Below are 22,431 nucleotides of genomic sequence, written 5' to 3'. Positions count from 1 at the left end.
CCCTGGGAGAAAATGAAGCAGCTGCTCTTTCTTGTCTAGACCTACACTCCACACTCCCTCTCTCTCTCTCTTTTTGCGATTTGTGGTCTACCTCGCCTCCTTTGGCCATTCTTCTGTTGACTCCCAAGCTGCTTGAACCGCTCTCCACTCCTTACCCTCAAGCCCTTGGGCGGTTTCCTCTGAATGAGAAGATTGGCCTGAAGGCAGTTCCATACTCTTGCAGAACCCCAGGGCTGGGATTAATTTCCAGTGGCCATTAAGACCACATTAGTGCTTTCAGGTCTGTGACATCAAAGCACACCAACTGGCTGGAGGGAGATATTTTTCTGAAGGATTTTCAGGGCACTAGGTAACTGGTTCTAGCACGCTGGGCACCCGCAGACGGCCTGTCTTCAATACCACCTGTGGGCACCATCATGATTTCTCTCTTTCAAGACAGGCAAATTCTATTTTTCTGGCTCAATAGAACACACATTCTTTCAGAAACTAAGAAGAATTCAAGGACATGGGTGTGTGTTTGAGAAACAGGTCAAGGCCTACTATTATTTAATTTGTTTAGCTTTTTGAGGGACAATCAACAACTAAAATGATAAGATATTTAAAGTATATATCATGAGGATCTGATATATGTACATTAAGGCTGGATTTCTTATGTTTATTCACAGAAGTGACTAGGACTTCTGTCAAGGCTATGAGACACATAGACTATTTCTTGAAATCTTGGACCGGTAGATCCAATGCCCTTTCTGTCAATGGCATTTGGGTAAAGTGGTCATTCCTTCATCCGTTCTTTCACTCATGCATTCTGCAAACATTCACTGAAGAAAACACTGAGGATTTAAAGATGAGATACAGACCTTGCCTTCAAGGTGCTTCCTGTCTAGCGCAAGAGGGACATGTGTATAAAAAGAGTATAGTAAAATATGCAAATGCTGCACCATCACTTATTTACATTTGCGGATTTTCTAAAAGGTGGACGAGGAGGGGAATTGCACATGTATACACACACGTGCAATCTGCATGAATACTAGGTCTCTACAGTCGTTCAAACCTAACCAGCTGGCCATGCTAGGGAGTCAAAAACGTGAAACACAAGAAGGGAGATGGACCACGCAGCCTTGCTAAGGTATGCTGTCAACACGTACACAAGTCAATGTCAATGAATAATAACTAGATGTGATAGTCATTGGAAAGATGAGCAATTTGATATTTTACTGTGTTAATAACAAAGGTAGGTCAGGCTCTAGGAATGGAACACTGCCTGTATAATAATCTGGGACTTTTAGCAAGGCCTGGTTCTTTCCACTAGTCAAATTTCCTTCTCTTTCTATAAGGCCACCCACCCAGTCATACATCAGAGTCAAAGAATCATTGAAATTTAGACTTGGAAGAGAGGTTGGCATGAAAGAATAGTTGAGAGTGAATGTTCTATTGAACTGGACTATGTCTGCAGCCAAGCAAAGGGCTTAGACTCAAAGAATAAATGCCATTCACTGCACTCTTCTGGACAATGGAGTCTGGTTGGTTGGATATGTCCTCTTAGCTTTCAGTCTCAACCCTCAGTTCCCTTCAAGCCTTTGAATGTAAAGAATCTTAACAGTCTAGAAGATACAGCCTATTTCTTTGCCTCTGGGGGATTTTCTACCACTTTTTTTTTTGAGTTTTATAATAATGGGCCTTTCTAACATGAAGAATCTCCAGGAAGAAGACCAAGATAGGTCAGGGCAAAGAGATGGCCAAGCCATTGGACTGCCCATCTGTAAAGGGAGGACCACTCAGATTTACTGGGAATGTCACATGCCAAGGTGAGCCTTGCTTACCTCTGAAGTGTTGATCCGGCCCTCCTGGAAGGAGCAGGTGGTGGGGTCATGCGTGCAGAGGTTCCGGTACTTGCACCAATGGCAGCGGAAGGCGCTGTTGACACAAGACAGGCACCTGCAAGGCAGGAGATAGTAAGAGGCAAAGAGAAGGGAGCAGACAGGGAAGGTAAGGGTGCCAGGTAGCCCATTGGCAAGTACTACATACTGGTCTCCCCCTTCCCCGATTGCTGGTAGTGGAAAATTTATCAGCATACCAGCACTTACAAGAGAATAACCTGTGTGATGCTTATAAGCCAGAAAAGCATAGGGATAGAAACTGGGTACATCGGAGCCTTGCCACTGCCACCAGGGTCACCTTGAGTAAGTCACTCCACCTTCTGTACTGGAATTTCTTCATCTGTCTGTAATAAAACTTTCCTGTCTGCTCCACAGGGCTGTTTAGCATCAAACAAGATAATGTGTAGGAAATGGTTTTGAAAGCTACAAGTTAAATATGAGTGTTATTTTCAAGTGCTTAAATTACCTGTGATTTTAAGCTCTTAAGTCACTTTTGAGTGTTAACGACTGGTTCAGTCACCTGTGTTTCTGGGCTTTGGGGGAGTTAACAATATTAAATGGTAATTTTGTACCACTCTCCAAGTAGCAAGGCATAGGTGTGTGGCAATATGTGTGTGGCTCATGAATTTCTTGCCAGGGTGAGCGCTTCTTTCCCTCTAGTTTCACCTGAGGCTGTGTGTATTATTTCGCCTGTGGGTGTCCCGCCCATTACAATGGAGTTGGGTTTTGTAGGGGGAGGGGTTGGTCTTCCAGCTCCTTGTCAGCTCCCCTAGTCTAGCCTTCCACAACTAGACCAACCAGGAAGGGACACAGCTGGTCTGCAATCTGGCGCCACCTGGTGGGTGTTCCCTTTAGATTTGGGCAGATGGGTGTCCATGGGGGGAGGGGGACAGTGCAGAGACAGGCGAACATGCCACCCTCTTGTGAGTGCATTAGCCCATTGACTAGCTCATCCTCTTTGTGCTAATTAGTTTTATCCCTTCCTGGAAATGCCCAAAGTTATTTTGTTTCTGAGCTTAGGCCAGATTGACTGGTTCTTGCTAACGTCCTATGCTTCAGCAAGTAAATAATGAAAATGGACAGAGAATGATTAGAGGGGTTGCAGACCTGGCTCTTCCACTTGCTGATTTTGTGACCTTTGCTGCAGCACTTAGTCCCTGTGGGCCTTCGTTTACCATAGTAAAAGCAGAGGATTGAACTTGATTCTGTGACTTTTTGCTATGAATACCAGGAACAGAGAAGGGTAAAGTACATAGTGTTTGGGGCAAAATGGAATCTTTGCTGTTCAAGAGACCTGCTTTTTTTTTTTTTTTTTTTTTTTGGCTAAAACTTGCTGCCTGTGACTACATTTCTGTTGCCATAGCAATGCAAAATGGTGACATCACACCAAACTGCCACAGAGATGAGGGTGCTCTCACAAACAATGAATTCTATCATCACTGTCTTGGAGTTTGAGAAGGAGGTTGGGAGTCTCTTTCTATAAGATGCTTGCATTTCCTCCAAATTCGGTTAACTGGGATTGGCACACAGTGATTCATGGGCAACGGTATTTCAGTGTAAACACTCACTGCCCTGCCCCCACCTCAGGACATTTTTACCATTTGTCCTGTCTATCCTGGCACATCTGTTGACTTGTCCCAATGGGGCTCACTTGTGTCTCCTTACTTAACTACTGTATGGAACCTAGAATTCCAGTAGATGATTCTCATCATAAAAGTCAAGATCATAGAAGGAGAGACTATGGAGGACTGGCTCATTTGCCTATTTTAATGGCTAACGATCCCTTTTGGGCATAGCTGCAAACAGACCCTCTTCCCACTTGGATTGTTGAACTCATCATGTCCACCTTCTCAGCCCTACAGACTTGATGGCCTTGGAGTTATGAGACCTTGGGTTCCTGTTCTGGGGAATCGGAAGGACGGTCCAGGGAAAATTCCCAATTATTCCTCTGCTTGGTACGGAGTTGTTGCTTGATTTCTCTCTTTGTGGAATGTCCCTGGTCACTGGTCCAGTGGCCCCTAGATGGCTCTATTGTAGAGACCTGTCTCCCTTTTTAAAAAGTAAGCAGTATACAAGTTCCCAGTTTGTATGGAAGGAGCCTCAGTTTCTCTTCCACAGAAGACTGTTAGAAGCTAAATATGGGTTGTTCACCCTGCACAGCTGCGGAATCTCATAGCTTGTGGGCACCGCTGGGGCTGGCTGGTGAGACCAGGTGGGCTTTGCCAAGCCCTCCTGGAGGCTACTGGTTTGGTCTGGTTTTCCTCTCCTTTTTAAAAAGTTGAAGGCTAGGGGTGCCTGGGTGGCTCAGACAGTTAAGCGCCTGACTTCGGCTCAGGTCATGATCTCACGGTTTCAAGCCCCATGTCGGGCTCTGCTCTGACAGCTCAGAGTGTGGAGCCTGCTTCAGATTCTGTGTCTCCCTCTGTCTCTCTGCACTGCCCCCACTTGCACTCTCTCTCTCTCAAAAATAAATAAACGTTAAAATTGTTTTGTTAACTTGAAGGCTAGATTTGGACCACAGTGGACTTAATGCCTTCTCTCCCCCTCCCAGCCTGGGGCCCCTCTCTCATATCCTTCTCTAAGGGTACCTATGTGCATGGCCACCGCTTAATGAGTCCCTCTCGACTTGGTCAGGGAGAATGTGCCTAAACTCCATTCACTGTCAATCTACGTTCAAAGCTACCATCAATTGGTCTAAAATAGAGACATTTTCTTATGATCCTTGGGCCACGACATCTGCCTTCACTTCGTACTTTGTTTTTAATATCTTAGCTTGAGACCTGGGGGAAAGGTTGGTGGGGGTTTGGCGAGGAAGTTTGGATGAGATCAGAGGCTATGGAGAGTGAATGTCGTTCCGTTTAACATAAGCGAATGAACCAGACAGGACTCAGGGCCTGTGCAGAGACTGGGAGGTGAATGCACCACGGTTTGAGCTTAGAGAAATGCACACCCGTAGCCAGGCACAGGGCAAGACTCCCAGTAAGTGCTTACAGTTGGTGGGCGCTGCAGTTGTAGAACTTGAACTCGGTGCTGACAAAGATCTTCCCTGTCTCCTTGGATCTCAGCTGCAGCTCTAGCCCAAACCAGTCTGGGAGGGAAAAAAGGAGAGGGTAACAACCTGGGGGCCCAGTGGAGAACCTGAGTATAATCCATTAAACCACTCCAGGGCTCTCTTGGGGCACAGATGGTAGATGGAACCTGCCTGAGTCATCTCCTCCCAAGAGAGTCCTGTTGAGACACCCATCACAGAGACCCAGACTGCCCCACACTCCCTCTTAGGGAAAAAGAATGAATCCAACCCCACAGAACCCTTTGCTTTTGGTTAGGCATGTCCAGTTACTGAAAGACTTTCAGAAATATTAGGCCAGAACCCCTCAAGCTCCCTGCGCCATGGAAAGAAACCCGCTGAAAATCACGGGCTGCAGCCCTTGAAGGGAAGTCGGGAAAACTCTCTACACACTGTGTAGACTTACCCCAGATGGGAGCAAGGGATTTCTTTCTTTCTGAATTTTGCTTTGGGGCATGACAATCAGCTTGCAAACTCAAACAAGTTATATAATAAGCCCATGTTAAGTGTCTGCAATATGAAGACGTGGTCAGGCGACTTTGGTGCTGGTGCTCAGCACACCAGCTCCATCCCCTGTGCCCCTTACTCACCCCCATTCCTTGTGCTCTGTATTTGCCACCCCATCCCCTGTGCCCTTTACTCACCCTCCCATCCCCTGTGTCCTCTGCTCCCCCCCCATTCCCTGTGCCCTGTCCTCACCCCCCCCATCCTCCATGCTCTCTACTAACCGCCCCCCCCATGCTCCCTACTCTTGGCCGTTCTGGTAGGGCAGCCCTTGGTATGTGACTCTCATGGGACACACTTCTCACCTTGATCCAGAGGGATGACAGGGACATCCTTGGGCCCTGGTGAGATGCAGATGACCTGGCTCCCAGACACCTGTCCCTCCACCTCTGTCAAGTTCCCAAAGGCACAGGAGATGCCCACAGACAGGTCCGGAGCATCACTCACAACCAGGCTGAGCTGTGGGAGGAGCAAAGAAATCTCATCTCAAGATCAGAGATGAGGCCACAGCAAGAGACCCTGGGCTCACAAGACCTGGGCTCCAGGCCTGGCCCTGATGCGGCCTGCATGTCACTAACCTCCCCAGACCTCACCCCTAAGGAAGGACACTGGTCTAGGTGATCTTCCAGCTTTGACACAGAACCATTATAGGAGCACTGCCAGCCTCGTGGGGGCAATGGTCTTTATTAACATCATTATTAAATGATTTTTCAGTCTTGTCCAGCATCGGAAATGACTGAGAGAGGGGCACTAGAAGGAAAGTGACCACAGTCCATCTCAGACCCTCCTCATTCTGACATGAAACCATGAACCTGGAAAGCAGGTCATGAACTGAGCCCTTTGCAAACAAGTCTTGACACCGGCTCACCAGTCTGGAGGTTGACCAGGCTTAGGGGACGACAGCCAGCTCCTCACCCTGACTATTGTTCTGGGGCTGCTTATCAGGTTGGTGGGTGCCCTAGAGTTTCTGCTTCTCTGTACCCATCCCCGCCCCTGGCGCTCTGTTCGCTCACAGCTCCCCTGGGGTAGGGCAGTGGCTTCACAAGGAGCTGTGGGGATCAGAGAAAGCAAGGGGCTTGGACACCAGCCTCTCGGATCATGTCCCCTGCTGTCTCTGGGTTCCAACCATCTAGGCCAGCACTTCCCTGCCTTTTCAAGTTTGAACACCCTCCTCTGAATGCTAAAAACTCCTGGACTGCCAGAAATGAGTTTGTTCTCAATGAGCACAATAGAACATCTAAGTGGTATGGGAAACAACAGGTGAACACTTTGAAGACTGGCTTCCTTTAGCAATAGGGAGTGACCAGAAGGGTTCATGGTGCCAAACCCCCTGCCACCCACTGTGGCCTCCAAGTTGGGAGCCACTAGGTAGGACTCCCTTTGTCTTCTACCAACACCTGGCTGCATTTATTTGCAGTGGTTTCTCACGCACAATGAGGGTCACCTAGCCTCTCCAGTCACTTGTTTGCGGCTGAATCTTTGCCCCAGTTTCGTTTCCATGGGGCCAAGAGACTTAGGTACAAACTCCCCTATTTGTTCCCTCGGCTCCATGGAAGCCAAAACCTCCTGGTGGGGATGAATGAACAGAAATCTCAGAAGGTTCATTAACTAATTAACATTCGTAAATGCTCATAAAACCTTCAGAATGAAATAATCCTGCAGGGCCTTAGGACATGAAATATTTTGGGTTGTACCTCGACAGGTGGTTAAGGGCTATTTTATTCTCTTTAATATACTCTTTAAGTACATACTGGCTGTGAATTAAGCCTCAGTCTCTTTGTCTCTGTCTGTCTTCCACCCCACCCCCCTCCACAGGCAACTCTAAGGTCTCTGTGAAAAACAGCATCAAGAAGAGGAATGTAAATACAGCCTACAAAGAAGAAGAATGTGTCATTTAGTATTGGGTTGCACTCTGTTGTAGATGTTTGTTACTCAATGTAAATGTTTGTTACTAGATTTGCAAAACAGATCAATGAGTGAGGAGTATGGAGAGTGGCTGTGCCCTTTACATTACGAGTTATCATAGGGTTTCTACAAACACAAAGTCTCCTTGGAGCATTTAAAGCTTGCTCCAGTCACAGACACAGGAGCAAGTGTTACAGGGACATGTGCGTGCACTCGCCCCCCCCCCCCCCATGAGTTACTTACCAGGCGGCTGGGTTCAGACACGGAGATGCTACTGGGATGCACCTCGAGGCTCATGCACTGGCTGATGCTGGCGGCGAATCGATTAGGTTCCCAGGCCCGCTGGCACTTGTCCCTGCGGGAGCACCTGCCATAGACACAGATTCACAGGCGGTCAGGCCTTGGAGACCCTTCTGTTTGGTTTCACTGTCCCCTGGGGGGCTGTAAGAGGGGTTCGCTGCTCTGAGGCCTCTCCTTGTCTTCTCATTATGCTTCTCAGTTACCCCAGGGGCTTGGGGAGCTCCCAGGTAGTCCTGATCAGTTAAACACAGACTAAGAGGAAGTGGGATTACCTCTGAATGCAAGAGGTACAATATAAGCATAAAGGATAGCTCTAGACAGATAGTATCTTTCTAGGATGTTTGCTGAGCAAGGTGGGAGGGGGGAAGTTTGGGGAATGTGAGAATTAGCACACAAGAGACTAAGAATATGAGCTTTGGACCCAGGTTGCCTGGGTTCTGCCCACTCTCCCCCAGATCTACGGCATACTGGCTGTGTCCCTTTGGGCAAGTTACTTAGTCTGTTTCTTCAACTATAAAATGCTGAGGAGAGGGACATTACCCTACGACATAGGGCTGGTGTAAGGATTAAATGAGTTAGTACTTAGAAAATGGCCTTTTGGCCCTTATGATAATAATATTCATGATGATGGCTGTTCGTATTATTATTCTACTCCAAAAAAGAAAAAAAAAAGAAAAAATCTGGACAGGTCTTAGCTGTATCGGGCCGCGCACATGTGATCTTGTGGCTGGATTAATGGCTCTCTGAAGGCAGGGGCCATGTTTTATTCATTGAGATATTTTACCTGTCACATGGTATATTTTCAATAAATATTTGCAGGAGGTGAAATAATGCCTGGAGACAGAGAGACAGACCAGGCGTCGCGGCCAGGGCTGCCTTTCTGTCCAAAAGCTGTGTGGCCATTTCTCCCGACAGCTTCATCCCTGGCTGGAGGTTCTTCTGCCTGGTGTGGCGGGAGGGGATGGTGACACCTGCATGCAGGAGCGTGTCATCTGTGCCACATGGGAACACGCCGTACAGCTGGGACTTCTCCAACCAAGTAGCCACCGAGATACAAGATGCCACAATCCCACAATCCGGCAGTGATTCCCCCTGAAACCCCCAGCCCCTCCCCTCTTCCTTTCCAGGCACATAATGGATCTAAATATGAATGCTGTCAAAGAAAAGAATTATTGAGGTTTAAGTGAATCCTTAAGATAGCTCTAAAGTGAGCTCTTGACTGGAGCCTTTATCTCATTGACTCACTGAAATGGCTCTTTTTTATCATACTATTTATGGCAACAGCCCTAACAGAGATAAATAGCCTTGGAGACAATAACACACTTGCAAGAGCAAGGCATACAGAAGAGACAGGAAGGTTCCAAATACCCCCCCAGACCCAGAGCCTCTTCAGCAATCTCCCTTGGCCTCTGCCTCTGTTAAAGTCCGGAATGTGGGCCTGGGAACTAGAAGTGCATCCATCCTCCGAGGCTGGCCGTCCATGGCAGGTGGGAGTGAAGAGCACTGTGGTGGGGTGGCGGGGGGGCGGGGTGTGTGTGACCTGTGAGAAGGATCTAAGAGGAGAAAAGTCCCTTCTCCTGGGTAGAAACAGGAAGAAGCCTGTCCCAGGGCTCTCCTGGTAGGCAGAGCTGCTAGAAGAAGAGATGTGCCCTTAGGTAGGAGGTTCTCCACCTCAGGTAGAAGAGGGTTCAGAGGACAGAGGAAATCGGAGGCAATCTGGATGTGGCTCAGCCATTCTAGAAGCCACAGCCCACCCAGACAGAAGGATGACAGGGGTGGTGTGGGGCCACTGGGAGACTGAAGGCACTGTGATAGATCAGGAGGTTCAAGCACAAGCTGAGGACCACGGATGCCCTTGCTGTCGAGTAAATGATGATCCCCCATCTGTAAGGGGTGTGCTCTATGGGCAGGGATGTTGGGAGAGCCAGGAAGGGAGCAGGGAGCAGTGGTGTGTGCACACCCACAGCACAGTGAGAGGGCAGGTGGCCCAGGGCGGTTCCACACAGTGGGGGCAGCGGACAGTTTCTCTGCAGGAAGAAACCCTCCTGATGGCAGATCCAGCTCGCTGGCTGTGAAGCCTCACGTGAAAGGAAACCCTTTTAGCCGAGTGTGCCATTATTGGGGCATCAGGATCTGGACCACTTGTCTGACCTGAATGGTGACTCACTGCCTGGGTTCTGGTAAGAGCATTGTGTGTGTGTGTGTGTGTGTGTGTGTGTGTGTGCACGCGCATGCAAGACTTCTTGAGGCGTCTCTTACCTCCAAACCCAAGCAGGGAACCCAGTATTTGTGGGCTCAAATCCAGTCCGGATTTTGCATCTGTGAGGCGCCTGCTTCCCTCCCTCCCTCCATAGCCCTCACAACACCTGCTGCAGAGGCTGGAAGCCAAGAGCTATTGTGCAGGACCCTGAACTCTGGCCCTCTGCCTCCGCCTCCACCCCAAACCCTGCACATTTCATGGAGATGCTTTGCTGGCTGGCAGGAAGCCACGGAGCTCCAACTCCATTGGGGAACAACATTCCTGGCCAGCTCTGGGTTTTCACCCCATTCTTTCCCTTGGGGCTCTTCAAATTAGGAAGTTCAAGTGTGATTTTGTATTTCTATTGAGCTGGTATTCAACAGGGATGGGTCTGAATAGGGGTGTGAGTCGAGCTAGAGTGAGGTGCAGACTTCTTGAAATCTTGAATTAATGAGGCCAGCAGGGTCCTCCCAAAGGTTCAGAGTTCATAATAACAATTTTGATTTGTATAGCCTTTTCCCGGCTTCCTTTTTTTTCCAAAGCATTTATTATTTCATTTAATCCTCACGGTTTACCTTGGAGATAAGCATTGTCCCTATTCAGCACTGGGGAAGTGGAGGCCCAGAGCGGTCAGTGCCCCCTGCACAGACACACAGCGACCCCCTGGAGCCTAGATCTCCCCCGCCCTAGCGCATCATCATCTGCACGCTGATGGCAAGAGGCACTTTGATCTGGAGGTTCTCGGGGCTTCTTCTCCAGCTGCCCTCGTGAGTTCGTGAGTTCTGTGCATAGGGCTACCATTCCCCGTGATGACAAGGTGCAACTTGAAAGCAGCGGAAGGGCAGAATTTGGAAGGGGCATGAAAGAGCGGCAAAGGCACCGACACTGGGAAGGAAGGACTCCGCCCTTGGCCTCTCTTCCTGCTCTCCAACCTCAGTGAGAATTACTCCAACCTTGATCAGAATTACTGGACATTCTTCTCTCCCCGCAAACCACTGTCACATCCTCATCAGCACCCCCGGGGAAAGCACCTGGTTGTCTGCATCCCGGGCTCTGTTTCAGAACACTCTCCAACTTACATGTTGTGCAGAGCACACCAGCCGCAGTGAGGGTCCCCCGAGCTCAGACACTCTCCACAGGTCGTGTACTGTTCACAGGATTCCACGGGGACCCTGGTGATCTGGCAGCGAGAAGAAAGAGGGCACAGTTAGATCCCACACCTGCACGGACGCCGCACTGTAAGGAGACACTGGGGGATGCATCGATGGCCGCTCTGTGTTCGCATCAATGTGCCTGGTGCGCGGGGTGGGGGGGGGTATGTGTTTCTGGGGTGGGAGACCCAAGGCTGCCACTTGCCTTCACCAGAGGCAGACGCAAATTGTCCTGCGCCTTTCTGCCGCCACTAACGTCCATGCAGAAGCTGGGCTCGCTCGTGGGAAGTGCCAAAAATGGTTAACTCTGTTGAAAGCCCACTGAGTACCATCAGCTTGTCTCTGAAGGGCTTTCAGCTGGGCTTGGGCTGAGACATCCTGCCCGCACAGAAAAAATTTAAAAAGGGAGAGAAGGAGAAACTTTTCCTATCAATAATATTCATCACATGGCACAGTCTCTTTACATCCAACCAAACATACCACCTGGATCCAATTATCCCATTCTCTGATGTCTGCATTCAATTTTTCTAGTAAATCTCCCATCCTTTGAAAAGTCTGGCTAAATGGGAACATCCACGGAGATGAGCTGCCTGTCTGATTCCGTCTTGCTGGGGAAAGTGAGAATTCACAGACCCAGCCCCTGTCTCCCCACCCCAAGGGGGTAGCCCCAGCAAACCCTTGCCAGCCTCCCCAACGGGGCCCTGCAGGGACTTGAGCCAGACCTCTTTGGACCCAACACCGCCACCTGCCCCAGCGTGTGTGACATTCAGGCCAGGTAAGGGGGCCAGAAGAGATAAGCGTTCCATTTGCTCTGCTCTGCTCGGGACTGCTGGCTGGGGCAGTGGGATGCTGGGTGCAGAATCTACTGGTTGGGCTGAAGAGGGGTTCTTCTCCGTTGGGACACAGTGGTCCCCACCCACTGGATGTGTGAACTCAAGTACAAATGCAAGCCAGGGTCCTCTCGCATGTGCTCTGGCAGAGGGACAGAATATCTGCCACTGAAACACTTTCACAGCATCATCCTGAGAGGCTTGGGGTACGTTTAACATGTGTATTCAGCAAATGTTTATCAGATGTCATTAGAGGGAGGCTCGGGTGTGTGTGAGAGAGAAGTATCAGCCATCAGGGCACAGCTCCTGCCCCACTGAGTTGGGGGAGTGGGTAGCTGCAAAGATGGAGCTCCTCACATGGGGCGGGTGTGCACTTACAGGCGGGGCACCTGGGACACCCCGTCGGGACAAGGGGCCCCTGGAATAAGCATGCGTCAGGGTAGGAGTGGGCCCATGCACAGACCCGGAAGGGCAGTGCGAGGAGTGATCATCATGAGGAAAGGTCATTGTGGATGGATGAGTTTGGCAGGACTGCAGAGTGTACCCCAGATGGGTCAGGGTGAGACGTAAAGGGGACGTACTCCGGAGCCAGTACGTGGTGATTGGTCTTGTGCACCAGCTTCAGGAAGCTTCCCTTCCATTTTCAGTGTCCCTCATTCTTACCACCTCATAACACCTAATGGTCACATTTCAAGGCTTTCTTTCCTAGAAGTGAGTGACATGATCAGCTTTAAACATTCCCAACCTCCTTTTAATAATAAAAATATAGAGGGGTGCCTGCGTGGCTCAGTCTATTATGTGTCCAACTTTTGGTTTCGGCTCAGGTCATCATCTTGAGGTTCGTGGGCTCGAGCCCCATGTCCGGCTTTGTGCTGACAGTGAGGAGCTTGCTTGGGATTCTCTGTCCTTCTCCCAATCATGCTTGTGCTCTCTCCCTCAAAATAAATAAATAAATAAACTTAAAAAAATATGAAATGCAGGAAGGATGCTAGTAAAACCTTGCCACTCAGTTGAAAAAAATGGACCTGTAAGTGGAGGCTGGTCTGAAATAGTTCCGATGTACTAGACCTGAAAGTTTGCATTGACTCAATGTCCAAGGTGCCCTGGCAGGGTGGTCCAAGAACTCAAGGGGCTAATTTGCTCATGGGCTGCAGAAATAATGTCAGGATGGAGACAGGCCACCCCACCCTGAGGAGTTTCCAGCTCAGGTCTCTGCTCCAAGAGGGGTGTTGTTCAACCAGAGAGGTCCTTCCTCGAAGAGTGGCCAGGATGAGGTGGGATCCAGATGCAGCATCCGAGGTACAGCTGAGGGACCTGGGATGTTTATTTAGATCAAAGCAGATGAGTCTTGAGGCAGCCACAGAAGTGGCTTTCCCATGTTTGGAGGGTGGCAATGTGGCAGCAGTACGACTCATGTGTGAGAAGTTTCCGGAAAGCCCAACCTAAGAGAGTTACAGTTGCTTAGTAACTCAAAGCCCTCACTTCCAGAAGGGATTCCCATCCTTGGGATGCATAAGCAGAGCGGAGGTGACAGGTGTCTGGAGGGCCATGAAAGGGACTGCTGCCCTCCTTCCGAGGGAGGCTGCATGTGTCCTTCGGATCCTGACGTTGGGATTTGACCTAACTCGTCCCTGAGACTGTTTATGATTCCTGCCCTGAACGACTTGGTACGGTTAAAAGCTAACAGCCGGCCCTTGGCATCACATTGCCTTAAGAAGCAACCCTTCCCCTGCTGATTCATGGCCTATGATTCCCACAAGGAGCACCTTTCTGGAAGGTGTCCGCCAGGTGCTCTCCTAGTGTGCCTCTCCTGGGCCTTGGGCTCTCAGTCCTTCAGGATATCTGTGACCCCACTGCCCAGGCGGCTTCCGCTGAACCCCTCCAGCCCGCCCTCTGTGGCCTGAGCTCAGCACCCCAGCGCCCAGCCTCCCTTTCTTGGGTTTCGGGCTCCGTGTGAGTGATGTCTGCATCTGGCTGGAAATTAAAACAACTGTCTGCATTGCATTCGGCCCGTCTGTCAAAACACAGCCCGGCTCTCAGCAGCTGGGACAGGGGGCCCTGAATGGGAGCAGTGTCTCCTACAACAAAGGCCACTTTCACGCCAAGTGCCATGGAGATAGTGAGAACCCTGTTCTTCTCCAAACATGAAACCAAGAGCACAACTATTTTTCCTGTTTCCTGGGCCCTCCTGGTGGGAATTTTTCTCTTTTTTGTAATGCACTGAGTTGAAGAGCAAAGTGAAACAGGAAACTTACGGGGTGGGGGTTCAGTTCTAAGATGCGCGTTGTGCCCCCCTCAGAGATGTCATAGCCATGCCCAAACCAGAAGCAAGAAATGTCACAGGGACTCGGAGGAGACCCTCAAAGTCACATGTGTGTGGGTTCTCGGTCTTTCCGATGTTCATGTGCTTCTATACTCATTCCGCAACTATACTCATTGAGCACACCCTACGGACAGGCCGGCGCTGGCCACTTTAGGGGAATGAAAACGACATCAGCATTAAAACACAGTCATCACCTTCAAGTTGCAAACAGACTACTAGCAATAAACACACACACACACACACACACACACACATACACACACACACACGAAAGTGATGTGTCTTCTAAGAGAAGCATTGCTAGAGAGCTGAGGGAATTCAGAGCAAAGAGAGAATTTTTTTTATGTCTGCTGTGTCCAATGGAATAGACACTCTCTCGTGTGGTTATGAGCATCTGACACGTGGCTAGTTAAAACTGAGATGTGCTATCGGGTCATGACACACCCTGCATTTTGAAGATTTTTTATGAAAAAAATGTAAAATATCACAATAATTTTTTATGGAGATGTTAAAATATGAAAAATTTCAAATGTTGGGTTAAATAAAATCTATTGTTAATGTCACTTCTTTCCTTCTTACTTTAAAAAATACAGCTACTAAGAACGCGTGGGTGGCTCAGTCAGTTAAGCATCCCAGCTTTGGCTCAGGTCGTGATCTTGGGGTTCGTGGGTTTGAGCCCCACATCGGGCTCTGTGCTGACAGCTCAGAGGCTGGAGCCTGCTTCAAATTCTGTCTTCCTCTCTCTCTGCCCATCACCCACACCTGCTCTGTCTGTCTCTCTCTCTCTCTTTAAAAAAATAAAAAAATTTAAATTAAAATATATAGATATTGCTTCCAGAAACATTAAAATTGTACACAGAGTCTTGTGTCTTATTTCTGTGAGATGGTACTGCTCTAGAAGGGGGTCCCAAGCGGGTCCCAAGGCATGTGCCTGGGTCTGGAAGGGTGAATAATATCGATGCACATAAAGAGCGTTCCAGGTGGGAAGACCACTGTGCCAAGGGGAAAGCGGAGTTTCTTCAGAAAACCTTGCATGTGAACAGGGAGCAGCAGGTGTAAATCTGGAAAGGCAGCTGTGGCTTCAGCCAGGAAGGAGGGGTAGACCACAGACATGGGGACATAGGAAGTGTGTGAGCTCCCCAGTCTCTTACCCAGGGCACATCCTCCATTAAGAGGTGGCCTTGGACCTCTTTCAAGGAGCAGTGGCGCTCAATGCAGGGTCCTGGACCGGCACTGCTGGCATTACCTGTCGGCTTAGGAGACAAGATCCAGAGGCCACTAAGCCAGACAGAACCCTGGGATGGGGCCTGAGAAGTCTCTCTAACAAGCTCTCCCGCTGATTCTTACATCCTCAAGATTGGGAGCCACTGATATAGATGAGCTCACTCCTTGGGGAAGTCTTTTGAAATGTCAAGTCCCAGGGCCAGGAAGAAATGGAATAAAACTCAACCTTAGGGCTGTGGAAGGGAAGAGACCGATTTAGGGGGGGCGGAGACAGGATTGCTTTGTGTCCAGGGAGAAATTATCCCTAATAACTCTGGGTCTGTGGAAGTCCTAAAGGACTGAGTTCAAATCTCTGATGTCCAGGTGCTTTACCCTGCATCCCAGGTGACAGGCACCCTGCTCTGGGACCTAGTGATTGGGCTGGAGGGGGGGGGCATGTCAGGATGGAGTGGGGCTGGGATTGGTTCAGGAAGCCCAAGAAGGAGGGCGAGCTTTCTCCTGGAGAGCGTCCACTGAATCAGGCAGCACTCTATCAGGGCTGACTCAGAGTTTAATGGGACACTCTGTGACGCTTTAATTAGTGTTTGTTTATCATGATTGCGTTTTAATTATGCCTGAGGCGCCCCTGCCCCCTTCACTGAGCTCTGGGATCCCAGGGCAGGCAGCCGGGCTGGGTGCGTGTGCCAAGGAGAAGCCTACAGTCCGGAGGACGCCCTTCTCCTGACCCCTCCACTGCCTTCTCCCCACGAACCCAAAGCTGCTTGGGACCCATTCCGCCCTCACACTCTGCGTTCTTTTCTGCTTGATCTTATGTCTTGTAATTATACCTCTAATGAATATAACTGTCCTATTAAGTCATTTACTTAAGAAATACTCCTAATTAAAGGTGACTCATACTGCATTCTTGACTCCTCCGGCCTGGGGCCCCCCACCTCTGGTACCTTCCTTGGCCTGATTCAGTGGGGTTGGAGCACTATGTGGGAAGGGATCACTGGGCATGTGCAGAGTTTAGGGTGGCTTCCCCCACACTCCCTCCTTCCAGCACAGTGTGTAGTCCACAGTGTGTGAGGCCCTGTGAGGGACATGATATCAGATGATTACTCACTATGGGGACAAGTCACTGAGAAAATGGTGGGAACCAGTCACATTCCTCAAGATCTGGAAGAACATGGCAGACCTGTGGAACCTGGACCACCCAGGGTGAGGCCAGGAAGGCCTCTGAGGCCCTGGACAGTGACTGCCTCTGATGCAAACCCATCACCACTCTTCAGTGACAAGTGTTCTCCAATGGCGGACAAAGGACCCAGGGCCCTTTGCCAGGCGAGCTTGAGAACAGAGATGCCATGCTTCTGCCATCCTGTGTGGGCACCTGGAAGGAGCTACATGGTTCTGAGGGCCCAGAGGGGTCTTCTGGAGAAACATCTGAGTCGGAGGAGCACAAGACATAGGATTTTTGACAACGGACTATGCCTGGGTCCCCTGGGCTCCTTCAACATTTCCTGAGCATTGTGCTGACAGCTCAGAGGCTGGGGCCTGTTTTGGATTCTGTGTCTCCCTCTCTCTCTGCCCCTCCCTGATTTGTGTCCTCTCTCCCCCTCTCTCTCAAAAATAAATAAATAAAATTTTTTTTAAGAACTAAAAAAAAAAAAATAGGGAACTCTGTTGGGTGCTGGGGCTATAATCTTTGCCTTCCTGGAGCTTTTGGTTTATTTGAGGACAAACCAAGGAAACAGATTATCTCCATACAATGGGATAGATGTCACCCTAGAGGTATAATCAAGACACAGTCATTGCTCAAAGGCCAGAGAGCAGAGGTCCGCCTCATGGGGCATGGCACTCGTGTCCAAGAGGCCTGCAGGATTCCTCCACGTTCACGCACGAGAGACCCCGACAGCGGGAGGAAGTAAGGAAGAGCTGTTCTCCAGGCTGGTGGGGGCCCCTCAGAGAATGAGCACTTAATCCCTGCCCCCCTGGAATCTGCTGCTCCCTGCCATTTGGTACACCTGTCCCCACACGTGTCCCCTGTCTCCTGATACAAGGAAAGAAACAGAGGCCTTCTCAGTGGCCGGGAGCCAGGTGGTGAGGGTGGGAGGTGACGCAGCCTGGCTGGAGCATGCAGTTGGCCTCTTCAACAGCCTTCTGGTCCCCAGGGGCTGGGGCCAAGTGTACAGCATAGCAGCTGAGGCACAAGTGTGTCCCTCATGCTCTCCTCTGTGCCTTCGCTCTGTGCTCCCACCGTCAACCCGCTCTCACTTTCTAGGTCTCAAACCCACCTTCTCCTTGCCCCCCATTGAACCTGTTTTCCCACAAAGAGCTGATACTCTTACATCCACGACTGCGGGCAGACTGAAGAGATCCCCAGCCAGGCCTGGCACAAGGACAGAGATCCCTGGTGCTGTCACCAAGGTACCCGGAAGGGTTCCAGATTTTCAGAGGGCTTGCACACACTTTATCTCACTTGATCTGCACAACCCCCCAGGGAGGAAGTCGGTGAGGCAGTGTTACGATCTACCAGGAAAGAGAGGCCGTCGGAGGGCTGGCTTAGCCCAGGGCTTGGTCTCTCCGTGAGTGGCCACGTGGCCAGCTGGAGAGTCCACCATTCCCAGAGTGACGTACCTATGGGAACTTTTTCTACATTTTAAAAATATTTATTCATTTTTGAGAGAGAGAGAATGAGTGGGTGAGGGGCAGAATGAGAGGGGAGCAGAGGATCTGAAGCAGGCTCTGCACCGACAGCAGCGAGCCTGATGCGGGGCTTGAAATCACAAAGGGTGAAATCATGACCTGAGCCAAAATCAGACACTTAACTGATTGAACCACCCAGGTGCCTCCATAAGGGATCTTTTTGAGGATGAGGAGGGACAGTAGGTTCAGGGGACAGTTCCAGTAGAAGAAGTTTGAGGAGAGACCAGAGGAAAGTTCAGGAGACAAGAAGCAAGATGGGGGCAGGTGGGGCGTTTTCATCTCCGTCCCCACAGTTCTTTGTAGCTTGCTGGCACCCGGAGCGGTTCTCTGGTGGGTAGATGGATGGGTGGGTGGAGTCTGTCTTCACAGGCTTCCCGACTCCCAGCAGCCCTGGGGTCATGGGGTGCTTGGGGTTCTGTCCTTCCCTTCACTCCCGATGGGGTCAGGGTTCAGAGTCTTCACAGGGAGAGGGACATGGCCAGCCAGTCAGAGAGGCCCAACCCAGTGCCCAGCCAAGCCACAGGGGACCCTCCAGGGACAAGATGGGCTGCACTGGCTCCTATAGAGCCTCCTATCACCCACGGTTCTGTAAGTTTCCACAGGCAAATACAAGTTCTTTCTCCTGTCCTTTACAGGCAAAGAGCTAATTGTCTGCCGGACATCTTCATTGAAAACTCTGTACTGGGAGTGGGTGGGGGCAGGGGTAGGGGATCCCCGCCTTGGATCTGCTCCCTGAGGATGGAGGAGTGAGGAAGTGTTAGGGACTGAGGTCTCCTGCTGATGGCTGTCTGGCCCCTGGCTGGCATCACCCTGCTCCGAGCTGGGAAGTTGGCTGAGCATGTGGAACAGAATGATGTAGCAGGAATAATATTAATGATAGCTTGCATTTATCCAGTGCCTACTGCATGCCAGGAACTTTGTGTATATTATCTCATTTAATCCCATGCCAGCTTTGCAAGCAAGGTATTCTTAGGCTCATTTTACTTATTAGAAAACAGTTTCAGGTTAAATAGCCTGCCTCAGGTCACGTGCCTAGCAGGTGGCAGAAACAGCACTGGAGTCCAGGTTTGTCTGACACCCAGGCTGAGGCAGTAAGGTAGAGACAGGCAGCATGAAGAGGAAGGCCCCCTCCAAACTTGCCCCAAGAGCCAGCACTCAGGGCCACCTTTCTTTGTCCTAGAAACTCGGTGCCAGCTGCAGAGCCTAGCCTTACTCTTAAACACAGAAATTGCAGGCAACTCCCCACTTATGATGGTTCGACTTGAGAATTTTGGACTTGAAGATGGTGTGAAGGCGATACACATTCAGCAGAATCCATATTTTGAGTTTTGAATTTGGATCTTTTCCCAGGCTAGCGGCGTGTGATACGATACTCTCTCCGGATGCTGGGCAGTGGCCGTGAGCATGGTGCCCAGTCAGCCACGTGACCCCAAGCATAAAGAGCCGACATACTCAAAACCATTCTGTACCCAAACACCACGCTGGTTTTGAGTTTCAACACAGTATTCAATCCATTGCATGAGATACGCAACTCCTTAGTATAAAATATGCTTTGCGTCCGGCACTTTTGCCCAACTGTAGGCTAATGTTAGTGTTCTGAGCACGTTTAACGTAGCCTAGGCTGAGCTACAATGTTTGGTAGGTTAGGTGTATTCAATGCATTTGAACTTACGTTGGGTTTCTCAGGATGTACTCCCCTCCCCAAGACCAGGAGGATCTGTGCATTCCCCCACATGACCACTGCCTGCCTCTTAGCTCATCTGACTCTTCTGTTTGCTAGCAATGATTCAGATGGTGAATCTGGGACTCGATGCAATAAAAGTGACCGTCAGAGTGTCAAGAGGGAGAGAGGCTGGTGAAGGTGGAAGATTCCCTGCTGGATTTGTCTTCAAGCTGCTCAGGACCTGAACAATAATGGATGAGGCTCTGAGGAGCTTGCACATTTCCCATCCTGAGGCTCCTAGGAATGTCCCGGAGCCCACAGTACACCCCTCAGCACCTAGGCTCTGTGTTCCTCTTCAAGCCTCCATCTTCTTACCTTTAAAATGGAGACAACAATACCTGCTCCTCAGGGAGCGCCGCACCCCGGAGCTCACATTTTCAGCTTTGATCATTCCTATGAATCAACTTGCCGGTAATTAATGTGAAGCACTCACTATGGTTTGTTCTGCGCATTAGATCCGGTTCTTTAAAAATCAATAGCCATATATGAGACCTCCTTAAATCCTCATAAAGTAAACACCAGCCCAGCTTCCTGCCTGTCCTCTGAGCTGTGAAAAGTCACATGATCAATATCATTAAGAAAAAGGAGGCACCACCACCCACCCCCAGAAAGCCAGATAGAGGTTCTGAGTCTGTGATTGCGACTAAAGCAACATGCAACCTTCTGGCTATGCGCTGACCCCAGGGCTCTCTCCTCAGTGCTCCTGACACTCCGGAGACCTCGGGGCAGAGTGGAGTTCAAAGAGAAAATCTATTTTTAATGACTTGGGGGAGAAGAGTGGAGTGGCTGAGTAATTCGGAGTAATTAAAGCTATCTATCACTCAGAGAGTGGAATCCAAAGTTGGTTGAACTTTTCAATGACAGTTTTTCCTTCCTTATTCATGAAACTCAGCAGAGGGTTAAGCAGGAGACAAAGGGGAGAGGGTAGTGGGAAAAGAAACTTCTGGCCTCTAACAGTGATGAGGTTTATCCTTTTGATGAACACTAGAGCAATGGCCTCTTGGCTTCTCCTGGATCCTTTTTCTCCCCCCAGGTAGAGGCCATATTTTGAACTGGTTAAGAAGACGTTCTCTGAAGGAGACAGTCCTCAGTTTCAAAGCCAGTTCCTCTGCTTATCGACTGCATGACGTTAAGTTGTCAGCTCTCCTTATGCCCCCGTGTTCTCCTCTGTACGATGGTGACACTAACGATATCAACTTCACAAGGTTGTTTGGGGGTCTCTGCGACACCTGTACACAAAGAGCCTTGCACACAGTCGGTGCTCAATAGTGGTAGTTATCATGCTCAGTCTCTATTTGCAGACCCCACTGAAGGTGGCAGCGTTTGCACGGAAAAGCTACAAAAGGCCCTCGCCCAGGCTCTGTGCTCCAGTGCAGAGTGACCTTGAGCAAGCCACCTTGCCTCTCAAGGCGGAGACTGCTGGTCTGTCATACTGGAGAGAATTATGTCTGCCCTTTGCATGGAGAGCAGTGCAGCCACTCAAACTATCGTCTTTAGGAATGACATAATCCCTACTTGAGGCCAAAGTGCACTGAGATCATGCTCCTCTGCTGAAAGAAGTCACATCAGGCTATGTCTCCTAAGGATCAAGGGAAAACATGGGCAAAGAAAAAGTACAAAGAGGGTAGGAAACTGAACGGGCATAGTAGATATTCCAGACGCCATACCATATATTCTTAGGTAGGAGCTCTGGGCTAGAAATACGAGGGGAGTGGAAGTAGGGCCTTTCTAGTTGTGTCTTTTGGAAGGATCCACAAAGAGACAGAGATGCAGATACTATATTGTCTCCATGACAACCATGGGTTTATTCAGTTAGGGAAAGTGGGTGGGATGGGAAATTCGGGATAAGTGGGATGGAGAGATGAGGCCTAAGAAATAACGTTAACAGATCTCCCGCCTGGGATCCAGATGCCTGGGACTGACCAGGTCCCACAGAGTTCCCTCTAGGGTCAACATCAACTGCTCTACTCCAGGAGGGGAGAGGTGGCGAGGGCAAGGGAGTGAAGCAGCAAGGCAGGAATGCCCCTTCATCTACCCATTCCCGTCCGTCCATTTCCCACTTCTCCTTGCCCAGGTGGTTCCACTGAGGCTCCTGGATGCACAGAGCCCAGGAATAACCTGGCCACATGGAACTCGATCTTAGCTAAGAGCTGGGCACCTGCCTTTCAGGCCCTGGCCTCTAGATCTCATCCCCTCCACTTCTGTGGCCCCTGTGTTCCAGTTACCAGCAGAGCAAGGAGGGTCTGGAGCACCAGTTAGCACCAGGTGCATAAGCTTTGGGCCCAAGCAGAGGCTGGTGAGGATCTGGAGTAAGAACAGCTTTGCTGTCGTCTGGGTAGAAGGTGGCGCCTGCCTTTAGTGCTGTTTGTCACGAGGACTCAGAATCCTTCTATAAGAGGGAAAGTGGAGCCTTGCGGACATCATCGGTCCTGGAGGGGATCATGGGAATGAGCTCCTTTGGGCAGAGGTCCTGGCATTGCCTCCCTACCAAGCTCCAGTTTCTGTCTCCTGGTGCCCAACTGCACTCTGGCCCTGACATCGGCACTCCTGGCTTTTGATACAAGCAGGTAGGTGCTCAGGGGCTCCTGGGTACTAATTTCCCA

General features: G+C 50.0%; 1 protein-coding gene across 1 annotated transcript in view; it reads right to left on the bottom strand.

Moving 5' to 3' along the window:
• Window positions 1-22,431, bottom strand: part of PLXNA2 (plexin A2) — a 205,157-nt gene that overhangs the window by 62,639 nt on the left and 120,087 nt on the right. Inside the window, exons 5-9 of the mRNA XM_029935352.1 lie at window positions 10,972-11,072; window positions 7,597-7,720; window positions 5,754-5,907; window positions 4,869-4,965; window positions 1,821-1,935 (exon numbers count right to left, since the gene is read on the bottom strand). Coding sequence (XP_029791212.1) covers window positions 1,821-1,935; window positions 4,869-4,965; window positions 5,754-5,907; window positions 7,597-7,720; window positions 10,972-11,072 — 591 coding nt within the window. The remainder of the gene's footprint in view (window positions 1-1,820; window positions 1,936-4,868; window positions 4,966-5,753; window positions 5,908-7,596; window positions 7,721-10,971; window positions 11,073-22,431) is intronic.

This window comes from Suricata suricatta, chromosome 3 (assembly GCF_006229205.1).
Source record: "Suricata suricatta isolate VVHF042 chromosome 3, meerkat_22Aug2017_6uvM2_HiC, whole genome shotgun sequence".
Taxonomy (NCBI): domain Eukaryota; kingdom Metazoa; phylum Chordata; class Mammalia; order Carnivora; family Herpestidae; genus Suricata; species Suricata suricatta.
This window is presented reverse-complemented; position numbering and strand designations above follow the sequence as displayed.